Source organism: Bradysia coprophila, unplaced genomic scaffold (assembly GCF_014529535.1).
Source record: "Bradysia coprophila strain Holo2 unplaced genomic scaffold, BU_Bcop_v1 contig_333, whole genome shotgun sequence".
NCBI lineage: Eukaryota > Metazoa > Arthropoda > Insecta > Diptera > Sciaridae > Bradysia > Bradysia coprophila.
The window spans coordinates 1,351,740-1,374,302 of NW_023503592.1; the positions used below are offsets into that span (position 1 = coordinate 1,351,740).

Here is a 22,563-nt window from a genome sequence, read left to right on the forward strand (position 1 = left end):
AGAAGACCAAGTCTTATTATTATTGCAAACCAACATCATATAGCCCTAAAATTCCTAATATTTGGGAATTAATTCTCTAAATTCCCAAAATTCCCAAAAATTGTCAACCTAAAAAAGGCTGAAAACTTACACTTTTCTTACGGAAATTTCTCGAGGTACATGAAACGAACATGGTCGTGTGGGGTGTCATTAGAAAGGTAATTGCATGTACTTTTAGGGAAAGTAGAGCTTACGGAAGTTTGGTAGCATCTACGATTCAATATAAGCACTTAGACATTTCCAAACCCCAATAAGACCCTATTTGCCGCAGAAGTACATGCAATTACGTTTCTAATGACACCCCACACGACGATGTACGGCTCGTGTAACTGGAGAAATTTTTGTAAGAAAAGTGCAACTTTTCTGTTTTTGATGACCTCGCACTAGCCATCACAAGAACGGTATTCGGTCAAAATAACCCCACCAAAATAACGAATTGTAGTATAACCTAATGTCAAAAAAATTATTGGAAAAATGACGAGATGACCAGTCGATGACCAGACAAAATTCGATGATATCGACAGAATTCGAGGATATCGACTATATTCGAGTCTATCGATAGTATTCGAGTCTATCGACTATATTCGAGGATATCGACTATATTCGAGGATATGACTATATTCTAGTGTATCGACAGAATTCGAGGATAACGACTATATTCGAGTATATCGACTATATTCGAGTATATCGACTATATTAGAGGATATCGACTATATTCGAGGATATCGACTATATTCGAGGATATCGACTATATTCGAGTATATCGACTATATTTGAGGATATCGACTATATTTGAGGATATCGACTATATTCGAGGATATCTACTATATTCCATTATATCGACTATATTCGAGGATATCGACTATATTCCATTATATCGACTATATTCGAGGATATCGACTATATTAGAGGATATCGACTATATTCGAGGATATCGACTATATTCGAGGATATCGACTATATTTGAGTATATCGACTATATTCGAGGATTTCGACTATATTCGAGGATATCGACTATATTCGAGGATATCGACTATATTCGAGGATATCGACTATATTCGAGGATATCGACTATATTCGAGGATATCGACTATATTCGAGGATATCGACTATATTCGAGGATATCGACTATATTCGAGGATATCGACTATATTCGAGGATATCGACTATATTCGAGGATATCGACTATATTCGAGGATATCGACTATATTCGAGGATATCGACTATATTCGAGGATATCGACTATATTCGAGGATATCGACTATATTCGAGGATATCGACTATATTCGAGGATATCGACTATATTCGAGGATATCGACTATATTCGAGGATATCGACTATATTCGAGGATATCGACTATATTCGAGGATATCGACTATATTCGAGGATATCGACTATATTCGAGGATATCGACTATATTCGAGGATATCGACTATATTCGAGGATATCGACTATATTCGAGTATATCTACTATATACGAGTTCGACTGTAATTGGAAGATATAAAAATTGTGGCTAGAACTTGCCCAGAATTCAATAAGTACAACATCGCAAATGCAAATACAATTATTATTTTTAGGGAAGTTAGCGCCGCAGGCCGTGAAGAAATAAAAAAAATAAAAAAGCAGGGTCGAGGGGCGGCAGCCCCCGCATAGGGGGTCAAGGGGGAATATCCCCCTTGCGGGGTCTAAGGGGCGGAGCCTCTAGCGGGGTTTGGGGCAGAGCCCCATTAACGTCTGCAGAGTATGAAAAAGCTCGCCGCTTTTAAATTATAAGAAAACGAGTTCGAGACTGACCCTAAATATTTTGGGTAATTATCAGTGTTTTGTCCTCTTTTTTTCACCGGGGTTATTTTGGTAGTAGTTATTTTGTCTCGTCGATATTTTATTAGGGTTATTTTAACCTAGAGCCCACAAGAACACCTTACTGGGCACATATAAAAAATTCCAGTAGAAAATGCGTCCGAATTTCGGTCTTCTGTTTTTCAGAAGAACCCCTCACTTAGTTAATCAGTCATCTTTTCATTTTTTAAAATAATTTTTTCGACATTAGTTATTACTACGATTCGTTATTTTGGTGGGGTTATTTTGACCGATTTTTTTTAAACCAGCATAGCAACCAGTAGCAAGGCAATTGACTCATGATCAAACGGTCGGCGGATCATATCCAGCTGCGAGTCCAGCTGTCGACAAAAAAAAACTTAGAGTACTTGTGGCTCCTCAAAGTGCTCAAAGGCGTAACAATATTGTGTCTAGATAGTAGATTCGAACAATCAAGAGTCAAAAACAAACTTCGCACACTGCGATAAATTGATTCAAATTTAACAATTTCCATTCTACGAGCAAAAGTCCATGTTCAAATGTTAGAATTTTATCCTACGCGCAAAAGTCCATGTTCAAATTGAATAAAATTCAAATAAAATTCGAATAAAATTCAAATTGATAATATAAGTGATTTAAAAGGAAGAATAGTTTTTCAGCAGAGAAGAAAATGAAGTAAGAGAAATGAAGAGTTTCACATTAAAGGCTTTTGATACGAATAGGTGTTTCGTACGGGTCGGCGTTAGCTATGTTTAAAACTACGATGGCTAGCAACGCACTTCACGCATGCATGATCATAGTGGTCGGCTGCAGAAAGTACTCTATTTTACATGGAAATATTTTTATAGTGTTCTACGTTTGTATAATACACTGTCCAGTTTCAGTACTCTATTTAGAGTATCATCCATGCTTGAAGTGTTTAAAATCTTTCTGGTGAGTGTCTGCTGCTCATCAAACCAACTAGCGTTGAATCTGAACATGCATTTCCGGCTTGCCGGTACTTGCGTAGTAAAATATATTGTGGATTTAGGCGATATTTCACAAAACTGCCACTAATTGACGCTGTCGGAAAGTCGGTCTTCTGTCACTTCACACGATTTATATTTTCAAAGGCAGCGTGCTTGAAAATTTACATTACCTAACAAATCAATTAATTTTTAAATCACAAAGCACAAAAATTTGCGATTGTGACGACAACAAGTCCCACAACTTATACGTTCAAGATTGAACGATGATACGTTAATTGCATTGTGAGCATTTTTCCAAAGAGAAAATTGAATTTACAATGTGACATCTACGCTGTTGCAAACATAAAGTAAAGTTACCCGGCCTTCACACAGCGACGTAAGTATCGAATTTCTTTTGTCGTAGTGTCAAATTTGATATTTAGAACAAAATAAATTCGATACGTGTTTCACTGTGAGTAAGCACACTTAACTGTACCATTAAAAAACTTAAAAAAATGAGAATAAAATGAAAATAATTTCTTTTACTGATAATTAATCCATATCTTTTCAGTACCGGAAATCCCGGTACTGGTACCGGTACTGAGTTTCTCAATCCCGAATCCCGGGATTCAAAAATCGGTGCATTCCCTACTAGCACACTAAAACTAGAACTAAAATTTTCAATGTAAAGTAATCGCGTCGAACACTTATAAGTGGAATTAGTTTAGGCAATTTTGTTTTATTTGGGAGAAATTCAAAAAACCGTTTCAAAATTAATTTTTTTTTTTGCGTTTTCTAAATATTTTCGAAGTTACCGCGTTTCAATATCTTTCGGGTTAACAAGTTTCAGTATCTGTCGGGTCATCGGGTTTCAAAAATTTAATTCGGGTCGGGCCGGGTTTCAGTATCTGTCGGGTTTCGGGTTCTTGGGTTTTGAAAATCAATTCGGGTCGGGCGCGGGTCGGGCTTTGAAAAACCTCGGCCCGCTCACCTCTAAATAAAACCTTGGTTCAGTCATTCGTTCACTAAAAATTCAAATTCTGAAATGCTCTTACAGCGTAAATTCCGCGGAAGTTATTAAGTTTGCAGCAACTGAGTGTGTCACCTCTAAATGACTTTGTTTGGTCAGGAATAGCATAATTCAAACAGATCCCTCGCAAAAGTACGCATCCCATTATGTCGACGCGGTGGCCATCTATGATAATATCAACGTAAACGTATTGTTGTCATCAGTCACTGAGCAGTGTAAATAATAAATTCCTGATATTAGATTCCTGGTTGAAACAATAAGAAATAAATAAAATTCGAATCTGCGTAGTGGATCGAAAGGATTGTAAGTGTCAGACACTTAAAAAAATTAGATTCAAATGAGCAACACAAAACCGTTTTGCTTCATGGAGTCGGATTCACATTGTTGTCATTGTGTTTGTTGACAGTTTGTTTGACACTTGGACAGGGATTTTGTGTTTCTATCGCACAGACGGTGTAATTTGCTGGTCAGATTATTTTGTTTTGTTCCGTTTTGATAAAAAGTGCAAAAAGTGGAATCTCAATTCTCTCACAGGGGCAAACACAAAATGAATTGTGTCTGACGTTGAGTGAAGCAATCGAATTCAACGCCGGATTTCATTTAACAATCGCCGCTGCATAAATTCCTCGTTTCACCGGTTGATTATACCGACCATTCCAACACAAACTCCGCCAAACACATCTATCACAAACATGGAAGTCAATCTGCAGAAAATGATGAGAGATCCGAGCACGGCCAGCAGTCGTATTTACATTGGCAACATTCCCGAGGGAGTGTCACAGCAGGACATCCAAAACAAATTCTCCAAATACGGTCTCATCCGAGGCGTCCTGTTGAACCGTAAGTGTTTGCCCGTACATTATTACACACAGTGTTGACGATATGCAGCGCGACTAAACATAATCCGTTCCGTTCAAGGTGGCTTCGGATTCGTACAGTTCGACATCGACAACTGTGCCAATCAGGCTATTCAACACGAGAACGGAAGTCAGCTCAACGGTCGAAAATTGAACGTACGAAATGCAATGAAAAACAAACCGAATGCGACTGATGCTCAGGTGAATGTCGGGCCGATTGTGGGACAGGATTTGAACCGACAAGCTCGGCCGGTGATGACACAAAATTGGAACAATCGAAGCATACTGCAGAATACCAGAGACATGGGGGGCATCAGGGACCGGTCGCCGTTGAATGATAAAGGTATAATTTTGGACGGTTGGGCGATGTCTCCTGGTCGGTTCGGCTGTTGTCAGCTACTTAGTAGGGCAGATGTCGTAAAGATCCCTTTCGGATTCAGAGATCGCTGTTCGGTGAATGCTTGCTCAGATCACAGCGGCCGGTGATCGTTTCGATACAACTCTACCGATGCACATCTGGTGCATGTTGAGTAGTTCTTTTGCCCATTTCATATTGGTAGGAACCAATTCCATGACTCACTTAGATCTTCTACAAGTCATGATTGGCATGAAGACTTCTGCTCTGTGGCACGAAGATGCGAAATTTTGTTGCCATTGGATCCGAAGAGTTTCATTCTCGAAGCGCTTTACCGGAGCGCTTACTTCAGCCCTTGTTTCTGCATAGGTTTTTGATCCGTCCGTAAAGCCGTTGGGTCTTGATTACCTATTCAGTCTTACGTGTTGCGCCAGCCACGTAGATCTCACAGAGCTGATGTATAATTTTTCCGCTGTAATTCCTCGTCCATTTGGTTCGGCTTACACATCTTAGCGAAGGTTTTACAATCATACAGATTGCAATGACCATTGTAGCCGTGGCAGATTCGCAGTGCTTTAGGGAGTTAGACTTTTTCTACTGTTCACATTCCTCATCCTCAGTGAGGACTTCACACTCATCTCTTTCATTTTGTGTAACGCAGCCCGCGAAGAAGATCGATGGGGAAACAGCAACAATGGCAACAACTTTCAAGCACCGGCACCAGCGCAAAATTTCAACGATCGCAACGACTGTGAGATTATTGTGGTCAACAAAGCATTGACGTAAGCTACCGACTACTGATGCCTTCATCGCCGCAATGTCTAAAATCAAAAATCTTTTCACAGACAATACGCCGAAGCCGTTGAGGCGCGCCTGAAGAGACTCGGTATGCTCGTCGACTTATTATTCCCGAATCCCGATGTACCGATGGGCAAAGTGCTGGCCAATATTTCATCCAGAGGCAGTCTGTTTGCCATCGTCGTGACGCCACAAAATCAAGAGCATCGCAGCATCACCGTGAACATTCTGTTCGGCGAACCAGCCGAACATCGAAACATGCCGGTGGACGATGCAATCGAATTCATTTTTCGCACATTCGAAGACCAGATGCGCGGGCCCCGGCCCACATTGTCAGCGAACGCAACAACGACACCAGTTCTACCGACGGCCGTTCAAATAACACCGACAGCCAGCTACGCGGCCCCACCACTGAACACACCGCATCCCGAAGCCATTCAACTGCTGATCAACCTGTTAGCCGAAAACCGGCCCATCACTGTGCTTCAGTACGACCGGGTGATCAAGTATTTGCAGGAGCGCCGAGAGCTACAACTGAAAGCGGAAGTTGGCGATGCACCACCGGACATACCAATACCGCCACCGGTCGATACGGAAGTTGAATTGCAAAAGAAAATTTTGGACATTTTGAACAAGCCGTCGATAACAAACACACCGAAAGTGGAAGCACCGAAGCCAGCGCCACCGAAAGCAGTTGTCGTTCCAGCGAAAGCGTCACCATCCGCCACGTCGAACAGTAAACCGCAGCTGTTAAATGATCCACAAGTACAGAAAGCACTAGATTCTTTGCTCAGTGGTAGTATGTTCAAATTTTAAGATAAATAAACGCCCAGTCGGAAAAATATGTATCGCGTTCCCTTTTCTTTCACTGATATCGTCTCTCAGAGTCTGCACTTTACTCAACAATGGAATAAGATAGCGCAATTACTAAGTAAATATGTATACGAAAGACATTCTTTCAGCAAAAACCACTTGGAACCTTAGGAACAAACCTTCTGAAATTTTAAGAACCATACGACAACCTCAACGCACTCAAAAGTCCTTAAGGAAACCAAAAAAAAAAAACAACAAATCCTTCAAATTCCTTGAGTTCTAGAACTGTGGGTGGCTAGAATTTTGAAGCGTATTTAACACCTCAGTAATACTAAATGTCCAGAAAGGAACCAAAAAAAAAATCCGAAATCCTTCAAAATCCTCAATTCCTCTAGAACTGGGGAGGTGGTGGGCCACGTGTGATGCTGGAATTTTCGGAACCAACATGGTACTAGCTCAATGATACCAAGTGTCCAGAATGCAACCCAGAAAAACATGAGAACTCCTTCAAAATCCCAAAGTTCTAGAATTGGTAAGATGGTGGTAGGGTTACGGATGAACCAGAATAACAGATTGTGATTCTGTTGCATTCAAAATGAACTCCGATTATTGTGCAATCATCTTGACGCATGCACAATAAACTCTGACTGCTCTGACTATTGTGTAAGTATCGAGGTAAGCATCCTGTCTTTGGGGATTAGAGGTGTGCGCCGGTCAAAAATTCTCGGCGGCGGTTAGCCGAGTGTAGATGTGTCGGCAGCGGCGCGCCGAAAACGATATTTCTCGGCGGCTCGGCTCAGTTGCGGCGCGCCGATATATTTTGAATAATTTTAAAAAAATTCTAAAAATTCATAGAAAAGTCAATGTTTTTACAGTTACTCATAAGAATACCTACTTCATTTCTAATCTAATACAATAATTATGAGTTCCTGTGAACTCTGGTGTAAAACCAACAAAGTTTAATTTTTATTTAGTGAAACATACTAGACATCAAAATCTGAAGTGAAAGCATTTTTGCTCATAATGTCCACAGCGCCTATCCAACTCGACTAACTTCATTTCTTTCAAATTTTGAATCTTTGAAAATTTAATTCGAAGATACCAATAAACTGGGTTTGCTAATAGTCGAAAGAACAACGAAACTTCTAAAGTTCGTTGTTAAAAACTAATTACTTTAGTGGTACGACTCGAGTTTATTTTTCATAAAATGCAGGGGATGGTCCATAAAGTACGTAACTCGAAAGAGTCACAGGTAGGTCTGGACATATTGTTACAGATAGTGCAAAATATTTAGAACTATATGGAAACGTAATTACGAGATATAATAATAAGTCTGGAAAATGTAGATTTTGTGGATCGCCCCAGAGCTTTAAAAAGTTTAGTTTAATTTACAATCCAATCGACGTTATTCATTCCACATACGATTTACACGTTATAATACATACGCAAATGTCATAAATTTGGAAATGCATGTGGAATGAATAGCGCCGATTGGATTGTAAAAGTTACTTCTTATAATTCCGAGACTGTCCTATGACTAGTGACTCACTAGAGAGTAAAAAAAACTCTTCTTGAAATGCAAGGTGAGGTAACACAAGATATTTGTAATATGACATTAAGGCAGATTGCGATTTTTATTTAATTTAATTTAGTTTTAAGTTGACGTAAAACGAGGAAATTATAAGGAATTTTTCCATACAAATTTTATTGTCAATCGACTTATAAATCGAATGTTTTACGTCAAATTATAATAATAAGTAAAAATCGCAATTTTCTTATCATTCCACGCGGTTTCTCAGAAGGAAGTTTACGTTAAACCTACATGATGTTTTACAGCACTGATCGAACCGTTTTATATCGATGAAATATTCCATATACCTAAACAATAATAGAAATTATGCTTTAAAAAGACATTACGTGTTAAGAACGAAGATTTGCGATTGCTACCATTCAAAGAAACGCTAAGCTCCATCGGAGAAATTGAAAATCGTGATATTTAGTTGAATGAGACCCTAAACTTATTTTGTTGTCCAGCCGATGAAAACAGTCGGCGGCTGGCGGCGGCTGATGTCATATTTTTGTATCGGCGGCGGCGCTCGGCTGAGTACCTCCAGCCGGCGGCGCGCCGGCTGAACTCGGCGGCGCATACCTCTATTGGGGATCCAGTTACTTTCCTTATACAATCTGGTGTCACGGCCGATATGTACACTAAGGGACACCCGTTTAGAATCGTCCTAGTGCTCAACAATAAAAGTCGTAGAACAAAATGTTCGTCGCATCTTGACCCGAAAATCGGGTATTGTAACAATTTGGTATTGGTTTGAAACTGTCACCTTTATTGGATAGACAACCAAAGTATGTAAACAACTGAGGGTTAAAATACTTTGCAGTCGACAGACGGATAATATATGTCGGTCTACACTCTTTGATTCCGTTCAAATAAGCACACAAAAAACCATTTTGCTGCCAAAAATTCAAATTCTTTATCCAAACGGTACGCCATCTACAAAATAAATTTGTGTGTCTGTCAGACAAGTCAACAATATTCAGGTTGCAAAACCTTGCAAAACAAAAATTTCGAAAATTTGGTAATACCGAGTATAACGATGATACCGATTGATGACCGTCGGGGGTCGTACACAAATGCCTTCATGCAAAATTTCGGATTTTTGTCTCCACTCATAATTACGCTGCTTCTCGCAGATGAACATAATGTCATGCTCGGCTTAAAAATCCCCTACCACCGTTCCGATTTCATTTTTTCGGGACCCCCTCTTAAGGCGTGATGTTATTTGTGCACGGGCCCCATGATACCATTTCAGATGACTTTGACATTGACGGTGATTGCGTCAAAAAATACACCAAAACGAAATGTCCGGATTACGTTGTTGCTGAAAAAGAAACTATAACCAGCAACCGTTTATCATCGTTCCATTGATAACGTATCGTATTTCGTTTAAATTTACTGTACGGTCCATTTTTGTTACATACGCGGTATCATCTACCCAGAGCTATTATCAATATAAATTAAATATTGCAACACACAAAGTCGTCAAAAGTTTTCCTTTTGTTAGAAACTGAAAAATGATCTGGCCGTCAGATCTGTCGCAACGAATTGCTGGCGCCTCGGTAGAGCGAAATTGATTTTTTTTAGTTTTTTAAAGGGAAAACAAACGAAACTGAAAACGCTAGCACGATAATGCCATGCGAATCCTGTAACGTTCAATTCACTGTTTTTCGTCGAAAAAAGTCGTGTACCGAATGCAGGTGAGTCGGGGGCGATGTTTTTGTGTTCTTTTTTCGAAAACAACTTTTGGAATGGTCTTTGTGTGTTTGTTCGTTGGTTCAATCAAGTACATTGTACCGTAGGTACAAATGATGCAAAGTCATTAACGAGTGGCATTTCCTTCCCAAGACAACAGTGAACCTCTGATGCGTGAATTTAATCTTTTTATTTCTCTCTACTCTCCTTCGTTTAGACGATTGTACTGCAATCAATGTCTCATCAAGCGAAAAGATAAGATACTGTGCGACCGATGCGTTGTTTTTACCACAAGACCGATATCGAAAATCGATCTACTGAAATTGAAGCCGAAAGATTTGATATTCTACCTGCAATCGAAGCACATATCGACAACGGGATGCGTTGGTAGGTGTACGATGGTATGACTCAATGCATTTTCGTTTTTAAATCGTTTTGTTCTTGCAGAAAAAGAGGAGCTGGTCAATTTGGTGCTAATTCATGCCAATTCCATTGCGGACACAAATAGCAATCGTTCGAGTTCACAATTCGGTGACGACAATTTCTCGAATCCATTCGATCAAATCAAGCAGACGTGCCAGAACCTATTCACCAGTTTTACTGACAAAATTGCTTCAGGTGAGAAACGTGGGGTTATTCGAACAGATAGCACTAGGCGGCAACTATCGAGTATTCGTATTGTCGAGGAGTCAGACACTCGAAGATTCTCTCAAAGTCGTGACCACCGTATAGTGACTCTGCAAGAGTCGTAAGGTTCATATATAGTCGAGGAGGCAGAGACTCGAAGACTGCCTTCCTATTGTCAAGTGGAAACTTTCAATAGAATTTTCGCAGCGTTGAAATACTTTTCCAACATTAACCACATTCCATCGAGAAATCGTTAGCCAAACACAATGTGGCACCTAAATTCACCCGAAATCGAGTTCCATATATATTGTAATCTGCTGAAGATTTTCATCTCCTTTCAACGCCACAGTTCGTTTAATGTAGCGCTAACGACTTCTATATGGAATGTGTTGAATATAATAGCCGTGAATGTTGGAAACATATTTCAGAACAGCGAGAACTCGAACTGAAATCCTAAGTGCTATAATGACGTGAATTTGCGCTGCACTCAAATTCGTTCAAAACGTGGGTTTCGTGAATTTTTTGTGGATTACCTTCAGTGGTTTATGCTCATACTTGGGTGGGAACATAGGTACCAGCTGAGCGGTAGTTTCGTTTCCATTGAATTTACATTAATTTCGCCGTGTAAATTTTTCAACGGACAATTGACCTTTAATGTTTTTGTTTGTGCTATTCAACTGTGCTCGATACGAAAACATTTTCATTCTACGACTTTTGCTTCTACCCATCGAATAGGCCTAGTGTAAAATTCGTCCGTAAACATAGCAGGTATTCCAATTTCGTTATTGACATGTATCGGTGTCTATTCACGTCTATTTGCGGCTATTGGTGACTAACTACGTCTATTGTTGACTGTTCCTAGAAAGAACTACGCGTGAAAATACTTGGTCATGTGGATTTGCTATTGATGACACTAGCCGTGAATAGCTAATAACAAACGCCAATAGCTACCAATAGACGCCAATAGCTACCAATAGACGCCAATAGCTACCAATAGACGCCAATAGCTACCAATAGACGCCAATAGCTACCAATAGACGCCAATAGCTACCAATAGACGCCAATAGCTACCAATAACTAATAGACGCCAATAGCCATCTATGGAAGTTGGTGGGACAAGATTTGTTGTTTTCCCCTCGTTTCATACTATGTTTCTGGAGCACTGACATCGCACTTATTATTCCGGGCGTCATCGTCACGCCTGGTATTGTAGCAATTTTGAGGGAATTTTGTTAGGTCATGTTAGGACACGAAATAGGCGCTCGATTCAATTAGTGTTTTCTTAAGTCTGAATTCACAGTCGTCTGTTTAACTCTCCGTTTACGGGACGTTTCTATTGTTTAGATGACTTTAGCATTGTTTTAATTGTTAAGTAAACGTCGGGAAAACGGACGACTGTTAGGCCGATTTACTGCTGATTTAGATAGCATGTAAAGTTAACGAGGATTTTCTTTTGTTTTCAGCATTGCCTTAGAATGTCAAACTTGCATTTACTGCTAAATTTTATCAATTGAATTGAATAAATCAAGGAAAATTGGTAGCAAATGCAAGTTTGACATTTTATACCAATGCGAAAAGAGCTGAAAACAAAGGAAATTTTTCGTTAACTTTGCATTGCTATCTAAATCAGCAGTTAAGCCCGCTCCAAGCAATTTTACATTGCTGTGATCAACAATTTTACCGAATTTTCCATTGTCTTCCACTCCGATACGTAGTCACTGCTGCCTTAAGTTTTTTTGGCGCCAAGGCCATTTTTAAATTTACGTCACAAATTTTTCAAATGTTCAAATTTGTTTGGGCACTTGCTAAAGTGTCCATATAGAAAAGTTGTCGCATACGTTAAATAATGTAAATCCCAGCAAGGCTAAATTGCTCGTGTGTTTTCGGCCTACGATTTTTTTTCCGTTTCTTCCAGCTGACGAAAAATTCTATTTCTCCCAACAGATTTAAACTTCGACTCAAAGCCCTCACCAAGCGGACAAAATGAACACATTTTCTCGCAGCCGCGTGCCAGTTCCACATCACCGCACCAGCAATACAGCTTTCCCAATAGTACATCCGGCAGCAATGTTACGCCCAGCCGCGTCAACAGTCCATCGGTAATACCATCGGACAATGTACGATCGCCGCATCGACATTCAGATGCGTCTAGTGGCACAAGTGCCACTAGCCCAACTAGCCCAGCTAGTCCCACCAGTCCTGTGATAAGTGTCAATAGTTCGTCCAATTCGTCAGCCAGTACACCAACGACTGGCTCTAAATCCCATTCACGTCGGTCTAGTCAAACGCAAGATGCACAACGGCCACTATCAAAGTCGACAAACGCATCCCAACGAAGCGAAGAGTTGCCATCCATTCACGAACAGCTGCCAAATAGTCGAATAAATAAATTGAAGCTGAGGCAAATAATCGATCACATTGAGTTGGCCAATTCGGACTGCGACTGTTCGGATGACGAGACCATTTCAAAGTTCACTAAAGCATATATGAAGGCGAGTCCGTCAATTGAAAGTGACATTCGACAGCCAATCGAACCGGAGCCTGGACCGAGTGGCAATTCTGGAACGGTTGTCAGTGACACAAAACCTGGTGCAATCCATGGCGATAGTTCAAATGCATCATCCTTTGAAGAGCTCGGAGCTTCAGGTACATCGAACGGTGATTGGCTGTTCATAACAAAACCACCGTCAGACGAACTGCCCACTGATGCTGCCATAAGCGCTGACTGCACTAACGGGGACATTTCGTCGGATGCCAATTTGACGCATGCAACATTCCAAAATGCTGATGCACATTCCAGTCAACAGAACATCTATCCGAGCACATCGGTCGATCAGCAGCGCGTTCGTCGGCTGGTTCGTCGTCGTTCGGATGGGCTAATTTACAATTCGTCCGGCTCGAAAATGTTTGTCGAAGCGATGGAGGAGGGAATGACAGCGGCGGCCGATGTAAGCGAGGACGAAACGTTGCGGAAGCGAACGAAGACGACCTCGTCATGTGATAAATGCGGCAAAAGTAAACGAAGTCTGAAGCGACATGTGGCTAAATTCAAACGTCAATTGGAAACGACAAATGCGTCGGAAATTGAAATCAAGAAACAACTGGAAGCTTTCTTGGAGTACCTCGAAATATGCCACAAAAATTCCTTTGATGGAACCGACACCGAATCGAATGACGAGCATCGAATCGATGACGCCGACAACAATACGAATGATGCCACGAGTCAGAATGTGACGGTGGGTGTTGAAGAAGTTTCCGACTTCGATCAGTTGAATGACGACGATGACAACTACGATTTTGAGTACGACGAAGGGATTCACGTGTACGGCACGGACCACGATGAAACCAAGGGTACACCACGGCAGTTTGTAGATATTAATGATTACGAGAACAGGTAAGTGTGTGTGTACCTTCGGATGAAGTTCACTTTACCCATACCCAGTGGAGCCAGTCTAACGCATCGCATGATCTTATTGGTTGTCAGCTATTTAGCATGTTGTTCGGCAAGTTCTTAGCTCAATGTAGGCAACAGTAGGCAACTTATTCGGCAGATTTCAAATTACTCCCCTAGTGTGTTAGATGTAAACCTTCTGAATACCTCAACCTGAGACCTTACCAAAAGCTTATCAGCCCTACGAGCCTTGGTTCTTGGGTGGTTTTCAGGACTACCTAGGGACCATTCATAAATGATGTCCACTACTTTTGATCGGTTTTAGACCCCCCTTACCCCATCTTCACGCAAAAATGGACATATTTGACATACTTTTGTTAGGTCCGTCACGTTTTCTTGAGTCCCCCTCCCCCTGACCGCGGACGTCATTTACAAACGGTTCCTTCTTCAGAGGTAAACTTGAAAATGCCGACGGATTTAATCTCCGAATCACTCACCTTACATTCCTCTCTTCATCGTCAAGTTGGCCTGAATTGGCTTCAGTGTTGGCTGCAATGCTTCCATTGGCTCCCGTGCCTTTATTAGCTTCCGTACCTCCATTAGCTTCCGAGCCTCCATTAGCTTCCGAGCCTCCATTAGCTTCAACGCCTCCACTAGCTTCAGTGCCGCCGTTAGCTTGAGTATCTCCGTCAACTACAGTCGCTTCATTGAGACTTTCATATCTCCATTGGCTACGAGTCTTATCTCAACATTTTTTACTTTTTTTTCTTTCAGCTCGGACCTGGACGATCTGTCGGTGAAGCAACTGAAAGAGATTCTAATGCTAAACCGAGTCGATTTCAAAGGGTGCTGTGAAAAAACGGAATTACTCGAACGAGTGAAACGACTGTGGAATGAATTACATTCCGTTCCTGGTAAGCAAACATAAAAATGTAAATTAACTCATTGTACTGTGCTAAACAACAGTTCGGATTTTTGCTATTCTGTCAAATTTGCACAACCGGTCATGGATTTATTCGTATCAGATCAACCAGAACTTGAAATTACCGGGTTTTAAGTCAACCGTTTCGGGTTCAGAGAGAATAGTTAGCAAATTGAGAAATCGGAACTGTTGTCTATGTACCTGAACCAAAATCCGAGAAGCCAAAAGCACGTCAGTCCCTCTGTCCGATGGTTTAAAACGAGACAGTGTGTAAGTGGCAAAAAAAGTGGCGAAAATTTCATTGTAGAAGTAATGAGACAATATACACTGTCATGAAGTGTGTGAGGGCTAGTTGTATGTTGGAATTGGTGTATTTATAATAGATGTCAATATAGAAAATTTAGCAACAAATTATGCTGAGAACAAACGAGACTTTTCAAAACGTATTTTGTATTTGTATTTAAAAGCTCTTGCTTTGGTTCACAGAATACGTTTTAATTGTTACCAAATTTTTATATTTTCGATCAATATGAACGATGGGCGAAAGGGAATTAGATAAAATTCAATCTTCAGATTTTGAACACATTCTTATTGAGTGAGAATATGAAAATTTGATTAACAATTAAAACACAGTCTGTGAACCAAAGCAAGAGCTTTTAAAAGATATAAAGAAATAAATGAAAATTGGTAACGAAATGCAAGGTTGGCATCTATTATAAATACACCAATTCCAACATACAACTAGCCCTCACACTCTTCATGACAGTGTATATTGTCTCATTACTTCTTCAATGAAATTTTCGCCACTTTTTTGCCACTTACACACTGTCTCCTATTCCAGTTTGTTATAACACAATTGTGGTCGCAGTCTCAACTGTTGGAAGACTGTGCTAACTGTTCGAACTGGAACACTCTGTAGGGACTGATATAATGCAACTGTGCTCTCGGCCAATTGATTTTTTCAAGGTTGATTTTCTCTAACATTTCTCTCTCTCCTCCAGCCGTCGATAAACTACCATCGGATGATTTGTGTAAAATTTGCATGGATGCGCCGATCGAATGTGTAATATTGGAATGTGGTCACATGGCAACATGTACAGGTTGCGGCAAAGTGCTCAGCGAGTGTCCGATCTGTCGACAATACATAGTTAGAGTAGTTCGATTCTTTAGAGCTTAGCTGGGAGAAAGAGATTTTTGATTTCGATTAAAATTTTGAAAATTCATATCTTACGTGTAGTGGAAAACTTGCTGTGGGTTCGTTCGAAAATGAGTTTGGATTATACGAAAAATGGACAGATCCATTGACAAATGAAACACCAAAAAATACGTTTATTGTAAACATACAAAACAAAAATTAAATTTTTATGCTGCAGACCAACTAGGGAAGGAAAGTTGAGGGCTGTGATCTATTTAGAAATGTTCGAAAGTGGTCGTCGACCATCAGTTACTTCGGACCACATCGAAGCAATCGGTTCATGTCTTAAAGACTGTTTCACCCGGAAAATTAACGTCGAGTTTTCCGGGTGCGCATCGTTCTTCCGACACATTACCTATCTAGGAAAAACTTTGTAGAAGAAACTACATAAAAATTTTCACGTTCCGCGTCGCGCAACACGATTTTCATTTCCTTATAATTCGCTAAAAACGATCAGCTGATTGACATTTATGTATGACATTTTTTACATCAGCTGATCAGTTTTAGCGAATTATAAGGAAATTAAAATCGCGTTGCGCGACGCGGAACGTGAAAATTTTTATGTAGTTTCTTCTACAAAGTTTTTCCTAGATAGGTAATGTGTCGGAAGAACGATGCGCACCCGGAAAACTCGACGTTAATTTTCCGGGTTAAACAGACATTGTCTTTACTGAAGACACCCTCTAGCGCGAATTTGAATTTCGATTGGGTATAGATTTATCGACGATTCACCGGGAATTCATCGACGATTCACCGGGAATTCATCGACGATTCACCGAAAATTCATCGTCAGCGTTACACCAGGACCAAACGAATTGTGGCCTGCACTAAAATTCGAACGAAACTTGCATTGTACCTTCAGTGGCAGGGCCGGACTGGCCACTAAAGGGCATTCATATGAATTATAAGACAAAGGGTCAGATAAAGCGCTTTTGGTGGGAAAGAGACGCTTCGAAAGACGTCAATTGAGCAAAATGAATTAAATTATCAAAAACGCACATATGTATGATATTCCTCGTTACCGTATATGGCCAGTCCGAGCCTGTTCAGCGGTTAGATATGCTTTGGAACAAATCGACTTTAAGTGAAAATCGAGTCTATTTTCAGGAATTTTGGAGTTGCACTACCAGCACCGGCATTAACTGACCTTCCCGCTAGTTTCGTCCTAGAAATATAGCACTCTGACAAATTCATTCGTCAGGAGTCACTACTGGTTCGCCTGCAGATTAAATATACCGGGGATGTGATTAACCTGTCTGTTGATCATTAATAAAATCAAGAAGAAGAATTTTTCCAATTCGCTTCTCTAGTTCAACAATTAGATAGAGTACGACAGGGTCGACTTGTCTACCTGACGGCCTATCAGGTGATTTATGAAGCGTCTGAAATAATTTTAGCGGCCAGAGCTGCTCTTAAAAAAAGCGAACGGTCCATCGAGCTCCGCCCGATTACCCAATATGACCATCCCGGGCCTGGAATACGATTTCTAACCCAATTTTTCTGAATATCAAGCCCCGGGGAAACCAACTGAAAGCGAGATTCGTAATCTGCAGCACCTTATGCCGTATAATGTTAAAACTTTTTTGAATTATTGTCAGGAGTAATTTTAAACATTTTAAAGCAATCATTACCATGCAATGGAGTGCGGACTATCTATCGGAAAACAGTCTCATTCACAATTTATATTAGAGTGAAGATAAGAATTGGGAAAATGTTGTCCTAAAAATAGTCCTGCCTGTTAAGTCATTTCACTTTATATGGCGACCACTAGTGGGATTTTCGTCACTATTTGTGGTAGAATATTTTTACACGCATCAAGTTACAAATATTGCAATATACGATGTTAATATAACGTGAAACAGTCCAAGGACAACGGTAATGTCCATTACATTTAATAAATCCAGCAAATTGCTGCAAACGCTATTGTGTTGCAAACGCAATTGTGCTGCAAATGCAATTGTGCCAAAAACGTTAAGACTTAGTGAGTGATACTAGATCACATCGGATGCTGCGAAGAATTGACAAGCGTGTCTCTTGAGCCACAAGCTTCAGTAACTGTCCTTTCAACAAGTACAATATTTGTATCCAAACCGAAACCTGAGTATGCAACTTCTCTTGTTGAAAATCAGTTACCGAAGCAAGTTGCTCATTGAGCAATGCTCAAAGAAAACACGAGTGAGTTTACGTGTGTCCGAATGAATTACACAGCATCCAACCTCGCATCCAACGTATTCTGATTCATTGCTTACCCTCAGTCGGGACAGGCAAATCACACTCGGCAAATCGAAAAGTTCCCAGCAAGGACGTCACGTAAGCACTTAAAGTAAAAACTTTTCCCGGAGCATCTTTTCCTCCGAAATAGTTATATTTTGTCAAATTTTCAATATGTCCAGAGTAACAATTTTATTACCAAACTCTCACACATCGTGTTTCGCTAACACCTTCATAACAGAAAAGGCAGTGTAAGAATCTGACGTTTCAGGTTGTGGTTTACGAGGAATCGATATCTAATGTTGTGTATCTCGTTCCCTCCACAGTCGAATGATATTACGAAGTCTAGAGACCTTGGTATCACATTGAGATTTTTTAAAGTTGGCATTTAGGAGGAACATAGAAAGTAACGGCTGGAATCTCACAAATGGACGCTATAGCGTGAAGTGACTTGAGCATTATTCTTATCCTACGTAAAAAAAGTGTTAAAACAAGTTATAGAAATTCGGTTTTAATAAAAAAAAGTCATCATTAAATAGGGAATTAATAAAAGGATAACGCTGTGCTCTGCGAAGCATTTTTATGTATAACGAAATTAAATATAGTGGAAACATTATTTTTTTTCATTATTTTGAGCAAAATTGGTCGAACATTATGAAGACATTAAAAATAATAAAATTTCAGATTTAAATTCGTTTTTATTTCAATGGTACGTCCACCCATCTGTACTCTAATAGAGTTTAAGCGGAGGTAGTTTGACCTTATCACGTTTAACCAAAATACCTAACAACGTATAAAGTAATTTTGAAAAAAAAACGCCGACCCGTTCAAAACACCTAACCGTATCAAAATCCTATAATGTGAAACTCATCATCTCTATCACTTCATTCTCTTCTCTGCTGAAAAGCTATGAGCCCTAAAATCACTTACATTACTCCTTCTTTGCCTTGTTATCATGCATAAAGAAATTGCCGGAAGAAATGTCGACAGCCCCGTAAGAAGTCAAATTTAATAAATTCCTACATGAACCGCTATATAGCGCCATATTTAACTATATTTTACTATAAATGATGACTTTACAGATAAATATGCAACTATATAGCTGAAAAGAGCTATATATGGCTGTATATAGCTAAATATAGCTGTATATAGATGTCCACATGCCTGCAACCACCGACACATAAACAGTTACTTCTCTGTTAACATAACCTGTCTAAGTACCATTTTTCCCAAGATATTTTTTTCCCGCCGATTTGGCATCTCTGGACCACCACAATAGGTTCCCCTTACTCAGGGAGTCCAATTCGACTTCGTGCGGGTCTAAAAATCGGCTCAGTCGACCAGTTAAAACAGCCAGCCGGGTCATGTTTTCGAATAAATTTTTTTGAATTTTGTGCTGAAAGTTAGGACAAGTAAGACAAATTATTACGAATTTTCAAAAATAAGGACGAGTTGGACATTCCAGACAAATGGGAGGCCTGAAGTAATCATTAACTTTGCAGAGGATATTTTGTCTGGATGTTATTTTGTCCTACAGACCATTTTAGGTGAACTCATTCTGCGCCTGAATCGTTTAAGCCAGGAGCCGACACATTTTGGTTGACACCTCAACGGCGCTCAAAACTTGACTGCATACTGCTCAAAAGGTAGGTAATGTACGTATAATTTCCTTCCCTTCACCTACGTTTTCAGCAGGTTCCACCTTTTGAACATCTCGGCGAACATCTCAGTTGTTTTGGAAGTAAGCGGAGGACTTGCGTCACATTTCCGTAAACAATTTAGTTTTGACTGCATATGAAAATTCTCTGCATTATCAACTTGCTTGATTTATTTCAATTTTCATCAGAGTCTACACAATTTTTTAATCATTCTTTTTAAGTGGATTTGTTGTTGTAACCTAAGAGTAACCTAGAGAGGAAATTTCGAACAAAATTACGTAAAATATGTGGAACCTACATGAAATACGAAATGTTTATTGGTATGTGTGTTTGCCCTCGTAATTATTTGCCGCTCTCCAAACTATCCAGAATGAAATCCACCGAATGGCAATGTATTGGTGTAAAATTATATGAAATGTGTATATTATACAAACTGATGTTGGGACCACGGACCACATTTCGTCGTACAAATTTCCTCTCTAGGTATAATTACTGTAAGGTAACAGGTAGGCAAACACAGTTCCATGGGTCTTCTACGAAACCAGGCGGGCAGGTGAATTTACCACAAGGTGACAGAGATCTTATTATTGGAATTTTTATATGAATTTTTAAGAACTTTTGAGAATTTTAGGAACTTTGAAGAATTTTTAGGAATTTTAAAAAAAAATTTAAGAATTTAATTGTTTTTGCTGTAAAATAAGATAAATTAATACAAACTTACAAGTGGTAGGAAAATTGACGAATTGACTCCTAATTAATATGAAGACAATTTTGAGTTTGAAACTAGGCCCCACCTCTTTGGTGGGTCAGGTCCCATGACTGACTAAGTTTTCCAATAATTGCAGTCCCAGTTTTCTTACCATTTTAAAATGAGCTGGTGTTTTTAAGAACACAAAATTATAGTCAGATGAAAAATCGATGCAAGAATGGTCTAAAACGAAAACAAAAGAATGATCGAGTCTGGTTTGTGACTTTTACATATAACTCGAGCAAATTTCATCCGTTTTTCGTAATTTTTGTTTCATTTGGGAGGTAATCGAATGCCGAATAGAATGTTGTTGAAAAAAAAATTAAATTTGGGTCCTTGGCCTAAGGCCGCTACTAGGGCCCTATGTGTATTTCACATATAACTCGAGTAAATTTCATCCGTTTTTCGTAATTTTTGTTTCATTTGGAAGGTAATCAAAGGCCGAATAGAATGTTGTTGAAAAAAAAATTAAATTTGGGTCCTTGGACTAAGGCCACTACTAGGGCCCTATGTGTATTTTACATATAACTCGAGCAAATTTCATCCGTTTTTCGTAATTTTTGTTTCATTTGGGAGGTAATCAAAAGCCGAATAGAATGTTGTTGAAAAAAATTAAATTTGGGTCCTCGGACTAAGGCCGCTACTAGGGCTCTATGTGTATTTTACATATAACTCGAGCAAATTTCATCCTTTTTTCGTAATTTTTGTTTCATTTGGAAGGTAATCAAAGGCCGAATAGAATGCTGTTGAAAAAAAATTAAATTTGGGTCCTTGGACTAAGGCCACTACTAGGGCCGTATGTGTATTTTACATATAACTCGAGCAAATTTCATCCGTTTTTCGTAATTTTTGTTTCATTTGGGAGGTAATCAAAGGCCGAATAGAATGTAGTTGAAAAAAAAATTAAATTTGGGTCCTCGGACTAAGGCCGCTACTAGGGCCCTATGCGTATTTTACATACAACTCGAGTAAATTTCATCCGTTTTTCGTAATTTTTGTTTCATTTGAAAGATAATCGAACACCGAATAGAATGTTGTTGAAAAAATTAAATTTGGGTCCTCGGACTAAGGCCGTTACTAGGGCCCTATGTGTATTTTACATATAACTCGAGCAAATTTCATCCGTTTTTCGTAATTTTTGTTTCATTTGGAAGGTAATCAAAAGCCGAATAGAATGTTGTTGAAAAAAATTAAATTTGGGTCCTCGGACTAAGGCCGCTACTAGGGCTCTATGTGTATTTTACATATAACTCGAGCAAATTTCATCCGTTTTTCGTAATTTTTGTTTCATTTGGAAGGTAATCAAAGGCCGAATAGAATGTAGTTGAAAAAAAAAATTAAATTTGGATCCTCGGACTGAGGCCGATACTAGGCCCTATGTGTATTTATACTCAATAAATTTGAAAGGAACGTCGTACGGGGCTTCGTAATTGCGCTATGCGCAATTTCTAAGATGTACACATTACATAATAATTTTACTTTAACTACTTTAACCAGCGCAATAGGCTTACGGTCAAAGTAGGGTGACAGACGCACTAGGGTCACGTACGCAATAGATATACGGGTTTGTACGGGGCTCAGTCGCAGCAAACGCTCCGACTGTTCTGATGGCTCGTTTATTACACTCGCTGCATTCGAATAACTTTTCTCCGGTGTGGACGCGCATTATATGCTCTTTCAACCTCGACTGGTGCTGTAAAAGCCAATCACTCAAAGTGCACAAACTAACGCACACGGAAAGGGAAAGATCGTTTTCTTGCGACAAATGTGAGAAGCGATTTTTAGACAAGACCCACCTTACACGTCACCGAAAAATGCACGATGCAGTCGGAAAGCAATATTCTTGCGACGAGTGTAAAAAGACGTTTGGCTATAAGCAGTCCCTACAAGT

General features: G+C 39.6%; 2 protein-coding genes across 3 annotated transcripts; both read left to right on the top strand.

Annotated features, from left to right (window-relative positions):
• The first annotated feature begins 3,989 nt into the window (after positions 1-3,989).
• LOC119079752 (nuclear receptor coactivator 5) lies at positions 3,990-6,688 on the top strand. 2 transcript variants are annotated; one of them, XM_037187830.1, is made up of 5 exons: positions 3,990-4,050; positions 4,370-4,675; positions 4,754-5,035; positions 5,709-5,829; positions 5,893-6,688. In XM_037187830.1, the coding sequence occupies exons 2-5, from the start codon at positions 4,528-4,530 to the stop codon at positions 6,659-6,661; spliced, it is 1,320 nt and encodes a 439-aa protein (XP_037043725.1). In that variant the 5' UTR covers positions 3,990-4,050; positions 4,370-4,527; the 3' UTR covers positions 6,662-6,688. The 2 variants fall into 2 exon arrangements, with proteins under 2 accessions (XP_037043725.1, XP_037043726.1); XM_037187831.1 differs by lacking the exon at positions 3,990-4,050 and adding an exon at positions 4,176-4,290.
• A 2,807-nt stretch (positions 6,689-9,495) lies between these two features.
• Positions 9,496-16,184, top strand: LOC119079743. Its single transcript, XM_037187812.1, has 6 exons — positions 9,496-9,925; positions 10,138-10,307; positions 10,368-10,538; positions 12,492-13,941; positions 14,713-14,852; positions 15,862-16,184. Exons 1-6 carry the CDS (start codon positions 9,858-9,860, stop codon positions 16,035-16,037), a joined length of 2,175 nt encoding a protein of 724 aa, XP_037043707.1. The 5' UTR covers positions 9,496-9,857; the 3' UTR covers positions 16,038-16,184.
• The last annotated feature ends 6,379 nt before the right edge of the window (positions 16,185-22,563 follow it).